Below are 21445 nucleotides of genomic sequence, written 5' to 3'. Positions count from 1 at the left end.
ATCCTCTCGTGTGTATGGGGCCTTACACCAAAAAAAAAAATATTGAAATTCGAAGCGGGAACGACGGCCATACTTAAACATGGCTCGTCTAAAGTTAAGCCATGTAAAAGCATGCTTAACTTTGCGACGGGAAAAAATTACTAGCGACGACGTAACGAACGCGAAAACAGTCGTGGATCGCCGTAAATGCTCATTAGCATACCCGACGCAGGAAAACGTCGCGAACTCCACCCAGCGGCGGCCGAAGTATTGCAGCCTAAGATCCGAAGGCGTACGAAGCCGTAAGCCTGTCGGATCTTAGCCAAATGCCGTCGTATCTTGTTTGTGAATCACAAATCAAGATACGACGCGGCAAATTTGAAAATACGCCAGAGTATCAGCAGATACTCCGGCGTATTTGTTCTGTGAATCTGGTCCTAATTTCCTACCCGATGTTGGTTGTAGATAAAGTCGCCATTATTAAATGAGTATATTTGCATTTAATGTAAATGTTTTTTGTTGTTGTTGTTTTTATTTATTTTGCTGCAAATACAATTGTGAAATTTACAACATTCAAAAGTGGAAAATGCGTGTCTGTTTTATAATTTAATGTAGAGTGTTTTTTTTGCATTGATCATAAAATGGTTTTATTACAATATGCATTTTTTTTATGTTTTTTAAATTGTTGCAATATAGCAACTGCTTTGAAACAATTAAAGGAGTTGTAAAGGAAAACTTTTTTTTTTGCTGAAATGACTGTTTACAGAGTATAGAGACATAATATTAAACTGATTCCTTTTAAAAATGATTAAAAATAGATAAAAATCAATCATATAATGTGCCTGTAGTTTCAGTTTCGTTTTTTCACGCTGTTTTCTGCTTCTGTGATGTACAGAGAAACAGAGCCAATACAGGGCAGTGATGGTTTGTAAAACGAAACTGATTGGTGCTGTGGGGTTTTAGACACACAGGCCCAGATTCACGTAGGAGATACGCCGTCGTATCTCTGAGTGTGAGGCGTCGTATCTTGGCGCCTGATTTAAAGAATCAGATACGCCAGAATTTGTATAAGATACGACCAGCGTAAGTCTCCTACACCGTCGTATCTTAACTGCATATTTACACTGGCCGCTAGGGGCGTGTACGCTGATTTACGCCTAGAATATGTAAATCAACTAGATACGCCTATTCACGAACGTACGCCCGGCCGTCGCAGTACAGATATGCCGTTTACGTTAGGCTTTTTCCGGCGTAAAGTTTCCCCTGCTCTATGAGGCGTAGATGAGGCGTACTAATGTTAAGTATGGACGTCGGGCCAGCGTAGAATTTTCCGTCGATTACATTGTTTGCGTAAGTCGTTCGCGAATATGGGCCGTGCGTAATTTACGTTCACATCGAAAGCATTGGCTTTTTGCGGGTTAATTTGGAGCATGCGCACTGGGATACTTTCACGGACGGCGCATGCGCCGTTCGGAAAAAGCATCATTTACGTGGGGTCACAATACATTTACATAATACACGCCCACATCTTCCACATTTGAATTAGGCGGGCCTACACCGGCCTATTTACGATACGCCGCCGCAACTTTGCTTTGTGAATACTGCACTTGCCTGTCAAAGTTGCAGAGGCGTAACGTAAATAGGATACGTTACGCCCGCACAAAGATGCCCTCTCCTGCGTGAATCTGGCCCACAGTAATCATATCTCCTTGATTAGTGACCACAGAGAGAAAGCTCCCAGCACTGTGGTTATCGGGAAACAGACAACCAGGAAGTGTGGAGATCAGAGAAGAATTACAGCAACTTGAGAGCAAAAACGAACAATGAGGACATGAAAACAGCACTGCATTAAGGTAAAGGAAGCTATTAAGATAAAAAAAAAAATTCCTTTACAAACCCTGTAAGGAACTTGTGTGATAAATAAATTAATCTAATGAAAAAAGTTCTGTATAATACATAAGCATGACCTATGACCTTGCAGTGCTGTTGTTAAAGGATATGTAAAGGTTTTATTTTTTTTATTTTTTATTAACAAACATGTTACTTACCTCCACTGTGCAGCTCGTTTTGCACAGAGTGGCGCCGAACCTGGTCTTCTGGGGTCCCTCGGCGGCTGTCTCGGCTGCCCCTCGCAAGAACTCATCACCTTCATGCGAGCGAGTATCGTGATGAGTTCTTGCGGGCGCGCTCCTGTGATACAGCCAGCGGCCATAGCCACTCACTGTATCACTCTGCGCCGCATCATTGGATGTGATTGACAGCAGCGCCAGCCAATGGCTGCGCTGCTTTCAATCGACCAATAAATGAGCCGAGAAGCCTGCACGTTCACGCCGTGGGACTTTCAAAGGGTCAGGTAAGAAAATGGGGGGCTCGGGGGGGGGGGGGGATGCGCTAATGCTGAGATGTTTTTTCACCTTAATGCATAGAATGCATTAAGGTGAAAAAAACTTTTACCTTTACAACCCCTTTAATCCTAACACTTCTGCATACTAAAAAAACGCCTACTTATAATCTGAGGGGCTAATACCTAAACTTTACATAGGGGGTTATTTACGAAAGGCAAATCCACTTTGCACCACAATTGGAATTGCATTAAAAGTGCACTTGGAAGTGCAGTCACAGTAGATCCGAGGGGGAAATGCAATGAAAAAAAAAAGCATTTTAGCTTGCACATGATTGGATAATAAAATCAGCAGAGCTTCCCCTCATTTCAGATCTACCCCTCAGATTTACAGCGACTGCACTTCCAAGTACACTTTCAGTGCAATTTCAAGTGTACTTTGCACTTGCAGTTTGCACTTGTAGTGCAAAGTGGATTTGCCTTTGTCACACTATAGGAAAATTGGGCGAACATATCGAGGTATGTACAAAAAAAAAAACAGCAGTGTAACCAGTCTTCCGAATGTATTGTTAGAATTTTTTTTTAGGTGGAACCTCCACTTTAAGCTAGTGCATTGTTGATTCACTTACTTTTTTCTTTCGATTTTCCCTTCTAAATAATTATTTTTCTTTGTCTGAATTTCTCACTTCCTGTTCCTCCTCAGTAAGCTTGCCCCCGTTACAAGAGCCATTCTGGCTGGGGGTTAGTCGGCCAGAACAGCTTACTGAGGAAGAACAGGAAGTGAGAAATTCAGACAAAGAAAAAAAATCATTTAGAAGGGAAATTGAAGGAAAAGGTAAGTGAACCAACAATGCACTAGCTTAAAGGAACCTATTTAGAAAAGAAAAAAACCTTTACAACCCCTTTAATGCTTGCATCGGCTTACAAAAGTTATATAAAGTCAAAAGCAACATAATGTAAAATGCACATATGATTTTTTTTTTGGGAACTAGCATATGGCCATATGCTTGAAGTTATTGGTCGCCTACACAGGTTCTGTCTGGAAGTGAGATTGTGCACAAAAAATGCGTATAGATGTATAAACGTCCACTTAGACCTGCAAAAGTCTACTTCCATTCTATTAACTTTACACGCATGCATATGTACATGTAATCACACACATGTATATGCACATGCAAATAACTGACCATGGGCGCAGATCCTTTGATTTTATTGATCTGAACGCAGTGTCACTTTACTGGTCTTTATGCATGAGCCCATCAGGAACAAAAGACCTGCGCTCAGATCTGTAAAATAAAACAATAAAACGCAGTACTGATAAAGAACGCAGATTTTAGGTGGCCGTGTGCATGAGCCATTCGACTCAGAAGCATAAAGGAGGAGGGGGGGGGGAGACAATGAATTGTAAGCTCCTGGGACTCATGTGAATGGAATAATTTAATAAAAGACATAAATCAACAGAAAGGGTTAAAAGTGACTTCCACAATGGCACAAGCTGGGGACAGAGCTGGGGAAGTAGGAGATGGCTGGATGGTTTTGCACCAGATACCAGGGAGGGACGTGATGGGAGGAGTTGATGGTGGCCTCCAGGGGGTTTCTTTGTGTTGGATTCAGCAGCAGCAGCAGCAGCAGCATCCTCCAAGCTGCAGACCCATGGGTCCATGCAAATTCAGCTATCATAAAGTGTCAAGCCCTGCACCTCCTGTCTCCTGCTCAGCATCCTCTGTGCTCTGAGCTGCGTCAGCCTGAGGATTCATCTACTTCTGTGCAGAGCTCACACAAAGGAAGTCCAAAAGCCCCCCAACACCCCCCCTAGCTGTCCTCCACCCCATTGGAAAAGAAGAGGAAGGTGGCTGTGTGGATCAGCGCAGGTATCTGGACTCATCCCCTTGGTAAGCAAAGCATCCCTTTATTATTTTGGTACTAGTGATGTGAGCAAGTGGTGCTTAGCATTTAATCAATAGGATATACGTCCTCTCTGGTGCGATCTATCAGTTCCAATTTGTCCTTCTGATAAAAAGCCTTTGAATTATTAAAATCTGCATTGTGAGGATATGTATCTAGTATAGCTATGTCCTTCAAAGAACATACACCCCCCTTTTGCATTCAAGAACTTTGGGGTTCATTAAAACTGCTGGTTGGGCTTCTGTGTCCTGGGTACCTGGATAGAGATATTCTGAAGAAATTAGTATCCCCGCTTCCCGATATCGTTGTCAATGGATGAGAATTAGGTTGGGCTTGAGACTTTGTTGGATGCATGCTGGACATGTATTGTGTTCTAAAAGGAGATCAGAACATCGCCATGCAGATGGGGAGCTCAACCATCATTTCCTTGAATTGGGTACCGTATTTTCCCCATCCACACTCTAGAGATTGGGAAGAATTTATGCCTGGTCCTGGGATGCGTACATTGATTTTCATTGGTGTGGATAGAGTTTAGGAAGGAGAGCTTAGTTTTGAGCCTGGCAGGAGATAGGATGCAGGGATGCCAGTTTTCATATAATGCTGGAATATGTATGATCAGAACCCCCTCCCCTCTGATGTGAGTGTTACTCCTTTTGTTCGGCATCTGGAGGCTTCTCATTACTGTAATTCATCGTACACATCCCCGGTGGCAGGCAAAGGAGGTGCTGCATCTCTCACAGCTTTGGATGATCTTGTGGTTTTTGCTTTACAGGGGCACTAAAGCATTAGTCCGGCAGGATGGTGAAACTGGGCAACAATTTCAGCGACAAGGGCGCAAAACCCCCTTTGTGTGAAGATGGATTTGATACCATCCCCCTGATGACCCCTCTGGACGTCAATCAGCTGCAGTTCCCACCTCCAGACAAGGTATGTAGAAAGGGTGGGTGGAAAGACACAAGAGGTTGGCACTGCCAGCTGAATTCTTTGAAAATGAAAGGTATTTTAAAGTCTGTGCATTCTTAATCATCAACCTATAGGGCAGAGCATGGGTAAACCCAATTTAAAATTAATTGGTATCAATTTTATTTAAATTCATATGCCACAAAATAAATTAAGTTAATAAATATTTTTTTAGCGTACAATAAAATTTCCATAATGGCTGTGTGAACTGCCAGGGCTCAGGTACATTGTACACTGGAAATTTGTATTACTTCTAAGCATTCGATTTAACCCCAAGTTTTCAGTTGCCTTGGTATATCGAAGGGGCTATACTTTAAACCCATGCTCACTAACAATTAAAATATCCCATGTAGTCTACAAATCCGTAGTCTATAACCATTGAACAGGTCGTGGTTTTGTTTCGCCTGCTTTAGCATTAATTATGACTGAGAGGCCTTAACCCACTGGAATATATTGCTGCATCACAGAAGGTGTTTACCAGCACAATATTGTTATTAGGCCCACTGTATCAACCAGCCGCTGTGATATTTCGATTTTAGAATTAGCATGAAAAATGTAAATCTGATTTTATTTATAGCTAAAAGAGAAATTGGCAGCTGCACATTCAATGTATAGCGTGCTAGGGAGGTGAACAAAAGGTGGTGTAATTCACAAAGACACAATACAAAAACATACAAAAAAAATAATTCCCCAGCACGTCTTAGACCTTCTGGGCAGTTAGGCCTTGTACACACGATAGGTTAACCAGAGGACAACAGTCTGATGGACCATTTTCATCGGTCCAAACCGATCGTGTGTGGGCCCCATAGGTTATTTAACCATAGGTTAAAAAAAAGCCAACTTGCTTTAAATTTAACCGATGGATTCCTAACCGATGGGAAAAAAACGATCGTTAGTGGGCACAACCATCGGTTAAAAATCCAGGCATGCTCAGAATCAAGTCGACGCATGCTTGGAAGCATTGAACTTGTTTTTTTTCAGCACGTCGCGTGTTTCACGTCACCGCGTTCTGACACAATCGTTTTTTTAACTGATGGTGTGTAGGCACGACGGACCATCAGTCAGCTTCATCGGTTAACCTATGACAATGGTCCATCAGACCGTTCTCATCGGATGGACCGATCGTGTGTACGAGGCTTAAAGGGAACCCTGTCAAATCTGTCTATATTTTTATCATTTAAAAAAAGGTCTCATTTGCAAATATTTTCAAAAATAAGCCAAAGTGATCCTGTACTCGTGTCTTGCTGGTGCTCTCCCGTTATCTTGTTTTCCCATCAGAGCCAACTACTACTTCCAGGTATGGGGAAGCATGTGATCTCTTTTCCTATTCCTATGATGCAATGATGGAAGTTTAAATGCCCAATCACCGCCAGGCCTGAATGTTGTTGGGGGGGGGGGGGGGGTTTATGGGTCTTTAGCTCTATGTAAGCTCTGACCGGGCTGACATTGAGCAAAATCAGTTTTTTTTCAACTTAGCTTTGGTAGATAAATGTGGGGAAGTCGGGGGATCATGGGAAAGGTACGTATCAGTTGTGGAGAGGATGAGCTATGAAGTGAGTCTGTTTTTTGCCCACAAAGGGCAAAGTAAGGATTCAATGCAAGGACCAACTCTGGGGATTACTCAAAAACTTCCCTTGCAGTGCCCTCCTAACTGAACTGCAAGGGCTAAGTCTATGGGGTAGAGCAGTGGTCATCAACCCTGTCCTCGGGGGCCACTAACAGGCCAGGTTTTATGTATTACCTTGGGGAGATGCAGACTAGAATACTGCAATCACTGAGCAGGAAATTATATCACCTGTGATGTATTTCAGTTATCTTGCAAACCTGGCCAGTTAGTGGGCCTTGAGGACAGGGTTGATCACCACTGGGGTAGAGGAATGTTTTCTATTATTTACCTTACTCTTTGCTCTGGTAGGCTTTGGCGCCCCACTCTTTTGCATGAAACTCTAGGCTGTAGGTGGTCCCTCGCCATCCTTATGTACAATTCAGGATGATTAGTCCTACATTGTAGTTGATGACATCACAGTGCGACTATAGTCGGGATCAGCTTAGAGAGGAGGCTTCAGGGGGGACTGGTAGCACTGTCAGAGCAGGGGATAAGGTAATTATTCTAGCTTTTTATTCAACCACTACAACTAAGGCCTCGTACACACGACCAGTTTCCTCGGCAAAAACCAGCAAGAACCTTGTTGGGAGATATTTTTTGGTCGAGGAAACCGGTCGTGTGTACATTTTCGTCGAGGAAACTGACGAGAACCTCGTCGAGCCAAAAAGAGAGCAAGTTCTCTATTTCCTCGTCGGGAGTCCAAATTTGGCTCGCCGAGGTTCTCGACGGGCTGGTTTACGACGAGCAACTCGGACGTCTGTATGCTAACAAACCCGCGCATGCTCAGATTAAAGTAGTAGACGGGAGCGCAACTTCAGTAAAAGTATCGTTTGTCATGGAGATAGCACATTCGTCACGCTGCCAACATTCTATAGCATCGTTTAAATGCCGCGCATTTCAACCATCTTTAGAATGTAAAAAAATGTACATTAAATGTATTCTTTTGCTGCTTATCTTCACACAGATTATTGTCAATTTTGTTTCACCTTTTTAATGCTGATATCATGAATATAGACAAATCTTTTCTCTCTGCTGTTTTTTTTTTTTTTTATTTTTTTCCAAACAAGTTTTTCATTTAAGATAATTTATATTATGAGTTTATTGTAATCATTTTTTTTTTCTTTTTCTGGAAAGTAACCACCATTGTAACCTTCTTGTTTTGTCTTATGTGATCTGTCCCTTAATAATATTACCTTTTGACATTATTTGTAAAGTTAACCTTCCTTCTCACAAGGGACATATTTTTGCTGATGAAAAACACATAGACAAGTATGAATTTCAAATCCAAAAAAGACCATTTATTTCGGTCATGAACATAACAAATAAAATAAATATATATATAATAAATGAAAGACAGCACTCAATACCCTGCTGGCATTTGTGCAAAGCCAGGTGGGGCACAATGTTACATCATGAGCAGCTGGATCCTCGAATTGGGACATTGAGTGGCTCATCCAGGAAGGAGCACAATCTGGTCTTGGACTCCCAGAGGTCTGGAACAGGAGCAGGTCAGGCAGATGTCCCAAGGAAGTGATCCCACAGCAGACTGCCTTCTGTCACACCACCTGGAAGCAAGGGAGTCACTTCTTGGTCTTCCGGACAGCCTTCTTCCTTGCAGCCTTCACTGCAGCCTGATCTGCAGCCTTCTCTGCAGCCTTCTCTGCAGCCTTCCTTCTCTGCTTGGCTGGAGGTGGTGCCAGTGGAGTAGTACTTGTGCCAGGAGGAGGAGAAGGTGTAGGAGGCAAAGTTTCTGGAGCAGGACGAGGAGAAGAATTCAGATTTGCGGAAGTTTCGTGAGCAGGAGGAGGATGAGGAGAAGGAGTTAGAAAAGTTAGAAGAGTTTCGTGAGCAGCAGGAGGAGAAGAAGAAGGAGTTTCTGAAGTTTCCTGAGCAGGAGGAGGATGAGGAGAAGGAGTTGTTAAATTTATAAGAGGATCAGGAGGAGAAGAAGAAGTGTGATGAGTTTCATGAGCAGGAGGAGGATGAGGAGAAGGAGTTAGAAAAGTTAGAAGAGTATCAGGAGGAGAAGAAGAAGTCTGAAGATTTGCAGGAGCAGGAGGAGGAGGATAATTATATGGTGGGTGACTACGGCCGGGGGTCCAAATCACTGTTTCGTCAGTGATTAGGCCCCTCACCCCCTGATTGAGCAGGCTTATGAGGAGGGGCTCAAATCGGAGGCGCTGCTCCTCAGTCATTTGCCCCATTTTGGACATGACCAGGCTGCCATAACTCTCCTCGGTGGTGGTAGGCTGCTGGAGGGCGGCCTGTGCATCACGTATCAGGGCCAGTGCTGCTTCACTGACCCTCATATCCCTCCTTTCCCTTCGATTAGGTATGCGGATGGGAGGCACCTGGCACCTTGTGCTGCTGCTGGGCCCTGCCACCTCCTCTGTGGCACTAGGCCCTGCCACCTCCTCTGTGGCACTAGGCCTTGCCACCTCCTCTGTGGCACTAGGCCTTGCCACCTCCTCTGTGGCACTAGGCCTTGCCACCTCCTCTGTGGCACTAGGCCTGGCCTCCTCCTGCCTGGCACTTTCCTGAACCTCCTGGCTGGTGTCCTCCTGTGTATCAAAAAGGGTCAGTTTTAAAGTTGTTTTTAAAATTCACACACAATTTACAGCTCCTGACTATTGATATATTTTAGGCAATATTTAGAAAAGCTAATAATTCTGACACCAGGAGTTAGCATTATTTTTACAAATACTTTTGTGGCAACTACTGACTAATGATATGGAAACCACATTTCGCCCAATTTAATTTTTTTTTACATATTAAAGAGGAGGTTCCACCATAACCCTAAATTTCAAATAAAACATTTTACTCAAAAAATTACATTAAAATAATGTTGAAGTTTTACTCGCCCTAACTAGCTGTTGCTATGTGGACATAAAAAATCTGCCTCTTCATCCGCCGTGGTGTATTATGTTCCTCCTCCTACACTGGGTGTCAACTTGTGAATGGGACGCGCTGCATTCTGGGAACTGTGTGTGTCCCCAAAAGCAGCCGGCCCATTCACAAAGCGCCACGCTGTTTGCATATGCGCATTATGAAACGGGCAGTGAATCCGTTTGGCATCACTGCCTGTTTCCCTTAAAGCGGATGTGCCACGGGAAAAATATATTAAAAGCCAGCAGCTACAAATCCTGCAGCTGCTGACTTTTAATATAAGGACACTTACCTGTCCTGGAGTCCAGCGCCGATCGCAGCAGATGACGAGCCGATCGCTCGTCACCCTGCTGCTCCCCCCTCCATCCTCGGTGAGGTAACCAGGAAGTGAAGCGCTCCGGCTTCACTGCCCGGTTCCCTACGGCGCATGCGCGAGTCGCGCTGCGCCCGCCGATTGGCTCCCGCTGTGTGCTGGGAGCCGAGTGTTCCCAGCATACAACGGGGGACGGACGGGAAGGAAGGAAAAAACCCGTCCTTTGCCCGTATCGTAGGGCCGGAAGTGGGTGCAGATACCTGTCTGTAGACAGGTATCTGCACCCCCCTCCCCCCTGAAAGGTGTCAAATGTGACACCGGAGGGGGGGAGGGTGCCGATCAGTGGGACTCCACTTTAGAGTGGAGATCCGCTTTAACTATGGATGGTTGCGCTTGGAGCTGCTAGGATTGAGTATGGGCCTCGGCGGGGGCTGACATCGCTGGCGGCTCGGAAAGTTACGTGTCATAATTTTAAAGTCATATATATATATATTCGCAAGCACACCAGGGATCATAACGTCCAAAGATTTAATGCATATCTATTATTTCAAAAAGAGCAACGTTTCGAGGCCACGCAGGACCTCTTCGTCAGGCATCTTTTTCCCTGACGAAGAGGTCCTGCGTGGCCTCCAAACGTTGCTCTTTTTGAAATAATAGATATGCATTAAATCTTTGGACGTTATGATCCCTGGTGTGCTGGCGAAGATATATATATATATATATATATATGATTTGCTTTCCGGTTCCCAGCCGGTGATCGTTTCAGCACCCTTTTACTACTTGGCCATTTTGCCGGAAGGTGTGCAATTGGAATATTTTAGAGATAATTTTAAAGTCATCAGCTACAGTGTTTATGATTTTCATACTTGTCAATTTTACTTTTTAGAAATGTAACATCCGCTTTAACATCTCTTTGTCAGCAATTCAACACCACCAAATAACACATTTAAAGTACTATACCGGGCTCCAGGCAGGCAAATCAGGCTGTTCCTCCAGGGTGGAACGCTCCTCTTGATTGTGAGAGGGCTCCCCTTCAGGAGGATCAGGTTGGCTGCAGGGAAGGCTGGAGGGAAGGCTGGACCTTGCTCTTCCCCGTCTGGGAGGAAGGCTGGAGCGAGATCTTCTCTGTCTGGGGGGAAGGCTAGAAAGTGACTCCCTAACTTCCAGGTGCTCATCCAGAAATGACAGTCTGCTGTAGTACCACAGCGATGGGACATAGACCTGCTCTGCTCCTGCTCCAGACCTCTGAGAAGCCAGGACCATGTTCCGTTGCTTTCTGTATGAGCCTCTCAATGTCCCAATCCGAGTATCCAGCATGTCAGTTGTAACATGGGTCCCCACCTGTCTTTGTACAAATGGTAGCAGACTATTGAGTGCTGCCTTTCTTCGTTCTTTATTTTTTGACCTTGGGTCTTTTGTGGCCCAAAGAACGGGCAGCTCTCTTAATTTGTCAATAAAAATGGCAAGAAAATCTGGGTCATTGAACTTATTCATTTTTCTGCAAGACAAAAAATATGCAAAACACACAATCAGTCTAGAAACGGTAGTAATCTTTATCCCCATATAGCCTTTAAATGTCTTTGCAGTATAGGCAGGGCCGCTGATAGAAATCATGGGGCCCCGTACAGCCTACCTGACGGGGCCCCCTTCAGCTCCCCCCCTGGCCCTGCCTTGAAACTGTATTTACGGGATTGGCGTCATTGTTAGGCACCTGGAGCAGACAACCGGGGGAGGGGGGGGCTGCCGCAAATTGAGTAGCGGAGTGGGGCCCTTTACAAATTAATATTAAAACCGAAAAAAAATAAAAAAATATATAAAATAATTTATTTATTTTTTTTTTTTTTTAAAGGGGGGGGGGGTTGCCATTCAGGGCCCTGGGGACCTCTGGGCCCTTTAATTAAAATACAAATAAATCATTTTTGTGAAAAATGGAAGAAAAGGGGGTTTGCCACATCTAGACCTCATGAGCCCTTTAGTATATATGGAAGAAGAAGAAACTAAATAAATTATAATAATTTCTAGAAAATAAATAAAACAAGGTGGATTGCCATCCGTGGCCCCTGCTGGCCCTGGGCCCCCTACAACAGGGCCAGCTGTACTGTCTTATCAGCGGCCCTGAGTATAGGCCAATGACGACACAAAATCAAAGTATAGCTACACTCTCGTCGGTCAACCGTCTTCCTCCGCACCCCCCAACGTACGTACGACACGTGTGTATGTTATCACGCCCCTTAGCTTTCGTCGCGCAATCGACAAGAAGTAATTATGTGAGCAGGTTGTGAGATTCATGCCTAAAACGACGAGATTCATGCCTAAAACGACGAGATTCAGGCCAAAAACGACTAGGTTCATGCTAAAAACGACGAGGTTCATCATGCTAAAAAATACACCTTTCATGCAAAAATAACGACATTGCCCACACAGCAGATTTTGAGAAATGTTACAGCAAAGCGCGGTTACGTACAGCCCGTACGACGGCACTATAAATGGCCATTTCCATGTCAGATCTTGGCTGACTGACATCGAAATTTCTTTATTTTCTTGCTTTCTGCTCGGTTAACAACATATATAGCTAGCCGCCAAACTCAAAGTTTCAATAAAACGTTACGTACCGTCGTATGACACGGTCGATAGTTCCGTCTCCTTCTACAGATTGTGAACGCCGCCTTCATTCACGTGGTATCCCTTTATACACGCGCATGCGTGACGCTCCGCCCGTCTCCACACCCCTGACGTTCTTTTTAGTCTTTTCCCCGCCCCTTCTCTCTCCTTGACCCCGCATCAACAAGATGGCAGCAGCACCCGAGCACCCCAACATGCCTGCCCCAGCCCACAGACACACTGGCACATCTCGCCGATATAAAGCAACCAACATGACATTCCAGGAGATGGTGGAGATGGTCCAGATCCTCCGGGAGGAGGATTATGACGGGAAACACGGGCCATATCTCCACCCTAATAAACTCAAGGCCCTGATCATGTCAAAAGTTGAAAGGAGGATCTTCAGGAAATTTGGGATCCGAAGGTCTCGGGAGCAGCTGAGAAAGCGCTGGTCGGACCTTAAGTTGAGGGAACAAGAGACCCTTCAGAAAATCCGGAGAGAACTTAGAAAAAGTAAGTAATTTTTCGGGGTAATCCTGTCTTGTGTTTGTAATTCTCGCCATGTGATTTTTATTGAAGGTTGTACTGTATTATGTATTTCATGTTAGTGGGCCCAAATATTTGTCGTGAAAGTCGTCGTTAATTCACAGAACGACGACTCGTACGACCAAAGATTGTGCCCATCAACATTTTATTTCTTTTTCCAGATATTTTTATAAAATTTGTATTTTTTAGTCCTTAGATATATATATATATATATATATATATATATATATATATATATATATATATATATATATATATATATAGAGATAGATAGATAGATAGATACAGAGAGAGAGATTAAAGGGCTCATGAGGTCTCCATGTGGCAAACCCCCATTTTATTTTTAATAAAAAAACAATTACAAAATTCAAATTAAAGGGCCCAGAGGTCCACAGGGCCCTGAATGGCAAACCAAGCCCCCCCTTTTTCATGTTTAAATAAATGTTTAGTTATTTATTTATGAAAACTACTTTTTTAAGTTTTTAATTTTTTAGTTTGATTCTTAATTTGTAAAGGGCCCCCCTCCGCTTTGTAATTTTGATTTCAGACGGCAGCCCCCCCCTTTTTTCAGATCCAGGTGCCTACCAATGCCGCCAATCCCGTAACGTGCTGCAGAGACAGTTTCAATGCGGGGCCAGGGGGGCAGCTTAAGGGGGTCCCGTCAGGTAGGCTGTACAGGGCCACATGATTTTGCTCAGCGGCCCTGGTGAGATCCAATGAGGATTTAATTTAGATGTGTTTTTAGTAATCCAAATTAAGTGAATATACAGGAAAAGGATAGTGTGCTCATCAGTTGGGGACACATGCGGTCAGTAGCACAATTGTTGGCCATCCAAAAGAAATTTTTTAGTGGCGAACACAAAGGTGAGGTCATCCAGTGGATACTTGTTTGGCTTCCATGTTTAAAAAGACAAAAAAAGGTACACAGATTTTGCTTAATCTTTGGCAATGCCTACAATCCTGTGTCCTGCTTAGAGGGTTGTTAAAAACCAACAATAGTCCCATAATTTATTGTAACAATTATTCATATTCCTCTTTCAGGACTTCAATATTTTTCTATAATGTTTGAAACACCTTTTCTTCATTCTTGTAGGGCGACAGGAAGCAGCAAGCCAGGAGGCAAATGAAGGACAACCCCCGCGGGATCAGGATGAGGCTGCAACTACATCTGGTAAAGTATCATCTAAATTTGTTTAGCTAGATGTAGGCCTGCGTAATTGTACTAAATGGTTTTGTCCCCCATTTCACGGGCAGGTGGTGGCTTGGACAGGCAGACGACACAGATGGTTATCAGTGAAATATGGGCATGCAGAGAGGAAGTGGAGGAGATCCATCTTGCCAACAGGGAAATAAAAAATCGGACCAGGAGGGTTGAACATAAACTTAAAAATTTGTTGGACATTTTGGGGAGAGTGTAAATGATTTTTGTAGTTAGGATGGTCAAAAAAAAGTACAAAGTGATTTGTTTATTTTTGATAATCCCAAAAGAAAAAAAAAAAATATATATAAAGTGATTGTTGTGAATCAAAAAAACCAAAAAAAAAATATAAAGAGATTTTTATCTTGTTGTGAATCAAAAAAAAAATAAAAAAAAAAAATATAAAGTGATTGTTGTGAATCAAAAAAAACCAAAAAAATATATAAAGAGATTTTTATCGTGTTGTGAATCAAAAAAAACCAAAAAAATATATAAAGAGATTTTTATCTTGTTGTGAATCAAAAAAAACCAAAAAAAAAAATAAATATAAAGTGATTGTTGTGAATCAAAAAAACCAAAAAAATATATAAAGAGATTTTTATCGTGTTGTGAATCAAAAAAAAAAAAAAAAAAAAATATATAAAGTGATTGTTGTGAATCAAAAAATAAAATAAAAATATATATAAAGAGATTTTGATATCTTCAAAAATTTGTTTAAAAAATGTACAAATCACAAATTGGTAAGAAGATTGTTAAAATAAATAAAATAATCGTAAAAAATAAAGTGTGTGGTGTTTTGATTAAAGAACCTGTAACTTTACATGTGTTTACTTTGTGTGTTACCTGGGAAATGGTTGTGAGTTGGCAAGGAAAATACACTTGACACTACATGTAGTACATTATGTAAAATGATGAGGCAACTTCAAAAAACACAAGCGACCAAATTTAAATTTTTGGGTACACTGATTTATAATGTGATAAAACAAAGCTAAGCCAAATTGGCTTGTGAGGGAATGGCCCCCCTACCCATAAAATACTCCATATATTGGTCACGGACTGCACGGCCACTTTGGGGGGGCAAGCCAGTACGGGCAGGTTCCAGGCCCGGCAAGATTTGCTCGGGATTGTTAAGTCCAGCCTCAGGCCCAACCATGGCCATATAGTTTGTGGAATTTCGTCTCAAAAAATTATGTAAAATGCAGCATGCAAATACGATATAGTTCCATTTGTACTCCGCCATATGGATCGAGGTTAGGAACAGGCGGAACCGGCTGGCCATTATCCCGAAGGCATTCTCCACCACCCTCCGGGCTCTGGCCAGCCGGTAATTAAAAACACTCCTCTCTGGGGTGAGGGTGCGCTGGGGGAATGGCCTCATTAGATGGGGTCCCAGGCCAAAAGCTTCATCAGCCAAGAAGACGAAGGGGAGTCCTTCCACGTTGTCCGCATCCGGTGGCAATGCAAGATCTTCGTCTTGGAGTCGTTCCCCGAACTCAGTCTGCCTGAAAGCTCCCCCATCCGACATCCGGCCGTTCTTGCCCACATCAACGTACAGAAATTCGTACTGTGCTGACACCACCGCCATCAGCACAATACTGTTGAACCCCTTATAATTGTAGAACTCAGAACCAGAACGGGGTGGAGGCACGATGCGGACGTGCTTTCCGTCGATGGCTCCCCCGCAGTTGGGGAAGTTCCAACGCGTCTCAAACTCCGCTGCCACAGTCTGCCATTCCTGTGGCGTGGACGGAAGCTGTGTAATAGAAAAATAAAATATTTTAGAAATATTTGGAACATAACATTGCAAGCACGTTAGACAAAGACATCATAATTATTCTAACTTTTAAATTAAAAGACCTTTTTACAACTAAAATATAATGCACAATTAGCACTTACATCACCCCCTCTGATGGATCAATGATCACATTTGGGAGATAAAAAAACAAAAAAAAAAAAAAAAAAAATTATTCCTAAACTCCCAAACTCATCTAGCCCTCTCCAAAATGACTATTAAAGTCTAGGTTCACCAATATTTGTTCAACTTTTTCTGGGTGAACCTACACTTTTATACACATTTTGGAGAGGGCTAGATGAGTTTGGGAGTTCCTTATTTTTTTTCCCACCATGAAACTCCCAAACTCATCTAGCCCTCTCCAAAATGACTATTAAAGTCTAGGTTCACCAATATTTGTTCAACTTTTTCTGGGTGAACCTACACTTTTATACACATTTTGGAGAGGGCTAGATGAGTTTGGGAGTTCCTTATTTTTTTTCCCACCATGAAACTCCCAAACTCATCTAGCCCTCTCCAAAATGACTATTAAAGTCTAGGTTCACCAATATTTGTTCAACTTTTTCTGGGTGAACCTACACTTTTATACACATTTTGGAGGTGGGGGGGGAACATTACAATAACACAATACATTGTAAAGTGACTAGGCTAGGTGTGTTAGGGCCCAGGATAGCATGCTGGGGAGGTAAGTGAAGGGAAATAGGCATGTGGGCCTTAAAAAGGGACATCAATAAGAGCTTAGAGCATGCATGGGGGCAAAGGGGACATTCACAGTACATTACAAGCATGGTAAGTAGGGAGGAAGGGAATAATTACAATACATTAGCATACATTAAAAACATTACATGTGATCTTAAAGGAGAAAACTTACCCTCATATAGTCATCCTGCAGAACCTGGATGATGGCAGAACAGGTATCTGGGATTATGAGGCCCAGAGCCTGGGGGGAGATGCCCGTCGAGAACTTTAAGTCCTGCAAGCTTCTCCCAGTTGCCAGATACCGTAAGGTGGCAACTAGCCTCTGTTCAGCGCTGATGGCTTCCCGCATAACAGTGTCCTGCCTGGTAATATAAGGCGACACCAAAGCCAACAGCTGCTGAAAGACAGGATCAGACATCCTCAGAAAATTCCTGTAATCTACAGGATTATTTTCCTGGATCTCCCGCAGCAGAGGCATATGACAGAATTGGTTCCTACGGAGCAACCAATTCTTGGTCCATGAACTCCTCCTCACCCTGTTCATGGCTGGGTCTAGGTCTAAAGCAACAAGACCTGAACCATACATTTGCATAGCACGAAGTCGCCTACGACGATCAGGTGCCTGCAACATGGCTAGAAACGACCGTGTAATCAGACCGCACAATCAGACCGCACTGAAGAACAGCAAGTGCTAGGAAGAACGCAGTGAAAATCTTAAACGAGCGCACAGAACCGCAATGTAAAACAATACGACCTGACCGCACGTCCCGATAAACAAGCTACGATCCCACAAGCACAAACTGAACGGCAGAAAACGATATGAAAGCACGACGAATGAAAAACGCGAATCGTCACTCACCAAACTTTTACTAACACGCGGAAACACGATATCAGCAAAAGCAGCCCCAAGGGTGGCGCCAAAGAATTCAAACCTCCCATTTATAGTGCCGTCGTACGTGGTGAGCGTCACCACGCTGGAGAACGAGTAAATTGTTGTCTATTACGTGTGTACGCACAGCAAGCCCGTCGAGCCTCGGAACAAGTCCAACAAGGAACTCGACGAGGAACTCGATGTGTTTCGCCCGTCGAGTTTCTCGGTCGTGTGTACGAGGCCTAAGAAGCATTAACCCATGTAGTGCCTGGGGGATTTACTACAAGGGAATATTTTAATGGTGTCCAGAGTTAAGCTTTAAGGGGTGATTCAGACATGTGCCTTATTACCCCCAAGTTGGCATAGGCATGTGCATTACGTTTCCTTCCGAATCGAAATTTGGACAAATTTTTCATTATTCGGACATTCGGATGCATACGAATTCCCAAATTGCAATATTAATGAATTTACCGAATCCGAACGAACGTTTTCGATTCCGAATCGAAAACCCGCGGACGAAATTCGATCGGAATTCTAAAAAATATATATATTTTTTCGAATCGAATTCGAAAACAAATTCTATTCGAAAAGAGACTATTTGTTTTCGAATCCGGACAAAATAGTTTCGAATTTGAACGGATTTTTCGAAATTCGGTCGAAAACCAACGAATTTCGAAAACGAATTTAACACATGTAACAAATCTAACTTAACGAAATTATTTAAATAACGAATTAAAACGAAACTAAACGAAACTAATTTTTCCCTTTTGCACATGCCTACGTTGGCATGCCTTTTTTTCACACATTGACCAGTGAGTCATTGTGAATAGGCTGCCCATGCCCACAGCACAGGTTATAACACACCAGTAGCTTTTGTCAAAGCAGCACACAAAACACACAGATGATTTCACATCTATGTATTGTGGTGCACTAAAACGCCCACGGGTGCCTTGGGGTGCTATTCAGAATGAATGGCACTGCAAAGGCCAGCACTCTGTATCGTGAATTACCCCACATTGCAGTAATATGCATTTTACTGTGTGCTACACTAATGCACAGATGTGAATCTGGAGCATTTACCTACGAACAGTTAAGCCCTGTACACACGATCAGTCCATCCAAAGAAAACGGTCTGATGGACCGTTTTCATCGGTTAACCGATGAAGCTGACTGATGGTCAGTCTTGCCTACACACCATTGGTTAAAAAAACGATCGTGCCAGAACGCGGTGACGTAAAACACAACGACGTGCTGAAAAAACAAAGTTCAATGCTTCCAAGCATGCGTTGACTTGATTCTGAGAATGCGTGGATTTTTAACCAATGGACGTGCCTACAGACGATCGTTTTTTTTCTATCGTATTAGGTATCCATCGGTTAAATTTAAAACAGATTGCTTTTTTTTTAACCTATGGATAATTAACCTAACCTAATAATTAATTTGAACAGTTTGCAATGGGCAATGGACATTTTTTATTTTAAATGCTAGCCCCCGGTGAATATGCAATGATGTGCAGCCATGGCAACCACTAAGGAATTGTTTAGAAGCGTAGGGTTGGTAGATCAATACCAGCTGATTTCTAATTGGTTGCTGTTGGTAACTTTATGTCATTTTTGTCTACATTGTATTACCCTATACCTTTGATTAGAGTTGTCACAATTTTTCTTTTAAAAATAGTCTCCTCTGATAGAAGCAAATGACTTTGCTGCTATTTTAAGGGTCAGTCCACTCTAAACTGATTTTTCAGTTATTGGCAACTAGTGGGAAGTTAAACCCACTAATGGGTTCTTGCATCTCTCGGGGACTGTATTTCTGAGTTCCTGGGTCTCCTTCTCTACCATGGCTGGGATGAGGTGGCCCACTTTCCATGCTGGAAGTTCTATATACTAGTTGTTAGCTCTTCTAACATGCAACACTGTGGTCCTTGGTTTGCGTCACGGTGGGGACACTATCTGCATGGATTTTGCATGTTCTGCTTATGCATGTATAAACTTCCTCCAGGTACTCTTAGTAAGTTAACTGCCTCCTGTCTATAAGTGGCACAATATGATATTCTATTGAGCGCGCCCAAGATGGCTCCCACACTATGTGCCCCAATAGCAGATAAAGCCCATTGACTTCCCACGGAGAAAAGCACCATATAAAATACCAATAATACATTCATATTTTATCCTGTGAAGAATATATTGGGGAGTGTGGGAACCCCCAAAACTCCCAAGTGGTCAAGAACAGCGCCAGGAAGTACGAAAGAGAGATCTCATGAATGACAACCCCAAGAGATATAAGAAGCCAGCGGGTGACTTGGTCCAGCAGGCTCCACCCATAACTGAATTTGGTTTTGAGTGGAATTTTCCTTGCAGTTACTACCATGTTTCCCCGAAAATAAGACCTAGCGTTATTTTCCAGGAGGGCTGCAATATAAGTCCTACCCTGAAAATAAGCCCTAGTTTAAAATGCTTGTAAAATCCTAGAATCCTCTCTATTACAGTAGTATATAATGTACAATGTGTGTGTTTCTGTAATATAATTATGGGGAAGAGAGCTCCGGTTATATTACAGAAACGCACACATTGTACATTATATACTACTGTAATAGAGTGGATTATAGGATTTTATAAGCATTTAACTCAGTTCACACTGGGGATTTCTGACAGGCAGGGAGAGAGAGGGGGAGAGAAGACAGAACATTATGGGGCAGATCCACAAAGCGAGTAAGATGGCGTATCTACTGATACGCCGGCGTACTTTCAAATTTCCCGCGTCGTATCTTTGTTTTGAATCCTCAAAACAAGATACAACGGCATCTGGGTTAGATCCGACAGGCGTACGTCTTCGGATCTAAGATGCAATTCTTCAGCGTCCGCTGGGTGGCGTTCCCGTCGTAATCCGCGTCGAGTATGCAAATTAGCTATTTCCGACGATCCACGAACGTACGAGCGGTCGTTGCATTCGTTTACGTCGTCTCTAGTCGGCTTTTTCTGGCGTATAGTTAAAGCTGCTGTTTCGTGGCGTATAGTTAAACCTGCTATGTTAAGTATGGCCGTCGTTCCCGCGTTTAATTTGAATTTTTTTTTTCGTTTGCGTAAGTCGTCCGTGAATTGGGATGGACGTAATTTACGTCCACGTCAAAACAATGACGTCCTTGCGACGTCATTTAGCGCAATGCACGGCGGGAAATTTAGGGACGGCGCATGCGCAGTTCGTTCGGCACGGGGACGCGCTTCATTTAAATGAAACACGCCCCCCTACTCGCCGATTTGAATTATGCGCCGTTACGCCGCGAGACATACTCTACGCCGCCGTAACGTACGGTGCAAATTCTTCCAGGATTCAAACCAAAAAAAGTAAGTTACGGCGGCGTAGCGTATCTCAAATACGCTGCGCCGGGGGGAAATCTTTGTGGATCTGCCTCAATATGTTAAGACCTATCCCGAAAATAAGCCCTACTGTGTTGCCAAAATTAATATAAGACCCGGGCTTATTTTCACAGAAACATGGTATAAATAGCAAGGGAAAATTAGCTTTTAGCATTTTGGTGTACAGTAGTTGGTCTAAAAGCTTATTTGTGATTGGTTGCCGTTTTTTCTATGTTTTTAGATAGAGTCCAAGGAGCTTTTTCCCATAAATCAGATACCATTGCACATATACATTTTTTTTCTCCAGTGCTTTTCTGTTCTCATACATGGCATACATTCCAATACAGGGAGAATCCATTCCATGTATTACCTACTATCATATACAGTATGTC

The 21445-nt window shown here is 43.0% G+C and overlaps 1 protein-coding gene across 2 annotated transcripts in view; it reads left to right on the top strand.

Moving 5' to 3' along the window:
- The first annotated feature begins 3904 nt into the window (after positions 1-3904).
- NSG1 (neuronal vesicle trafficking associated 1) overlaps positions 3905-21445 on the top strand; it is a 116809-nt gene continuing 99268 nt past the window's right edge. The window contains exons 1-2 of one of the 2 annotated variants that reach the window (XM_040335415.1): positions 3905-4212; positions 4998-5152. In XM_040335415.1, coding sequence (XP_040191349.1) covers positions 5024-5152 — 129 coding nt within the window. In that variant the 5' untranslated portion in view covers positions 3905-4212; positions 4998-5023. Of the gene's footprint in view, positions 4213-4907; positions 5153-21445 lie in introns of those variants that run through there. The other variant, XM_040335416.1, reaches the window with a different exon arrangement.

This window comes from Rana temporaria, chromosome 1 (assembly GCF_905171775.1).
Source record: "Rana temporaria chromosome 1, aRanTem1.1, whole genome shotgun sequence".
NCBI classification, from domain to species: Eukaryota; Metazoa; Chordata; class Amphibia; order Anura; family Ranidae; genus Rana; species Rana temporaria.
This window is presented reverse-complemented; position numbering and strand designations above follow the sequence as displayed.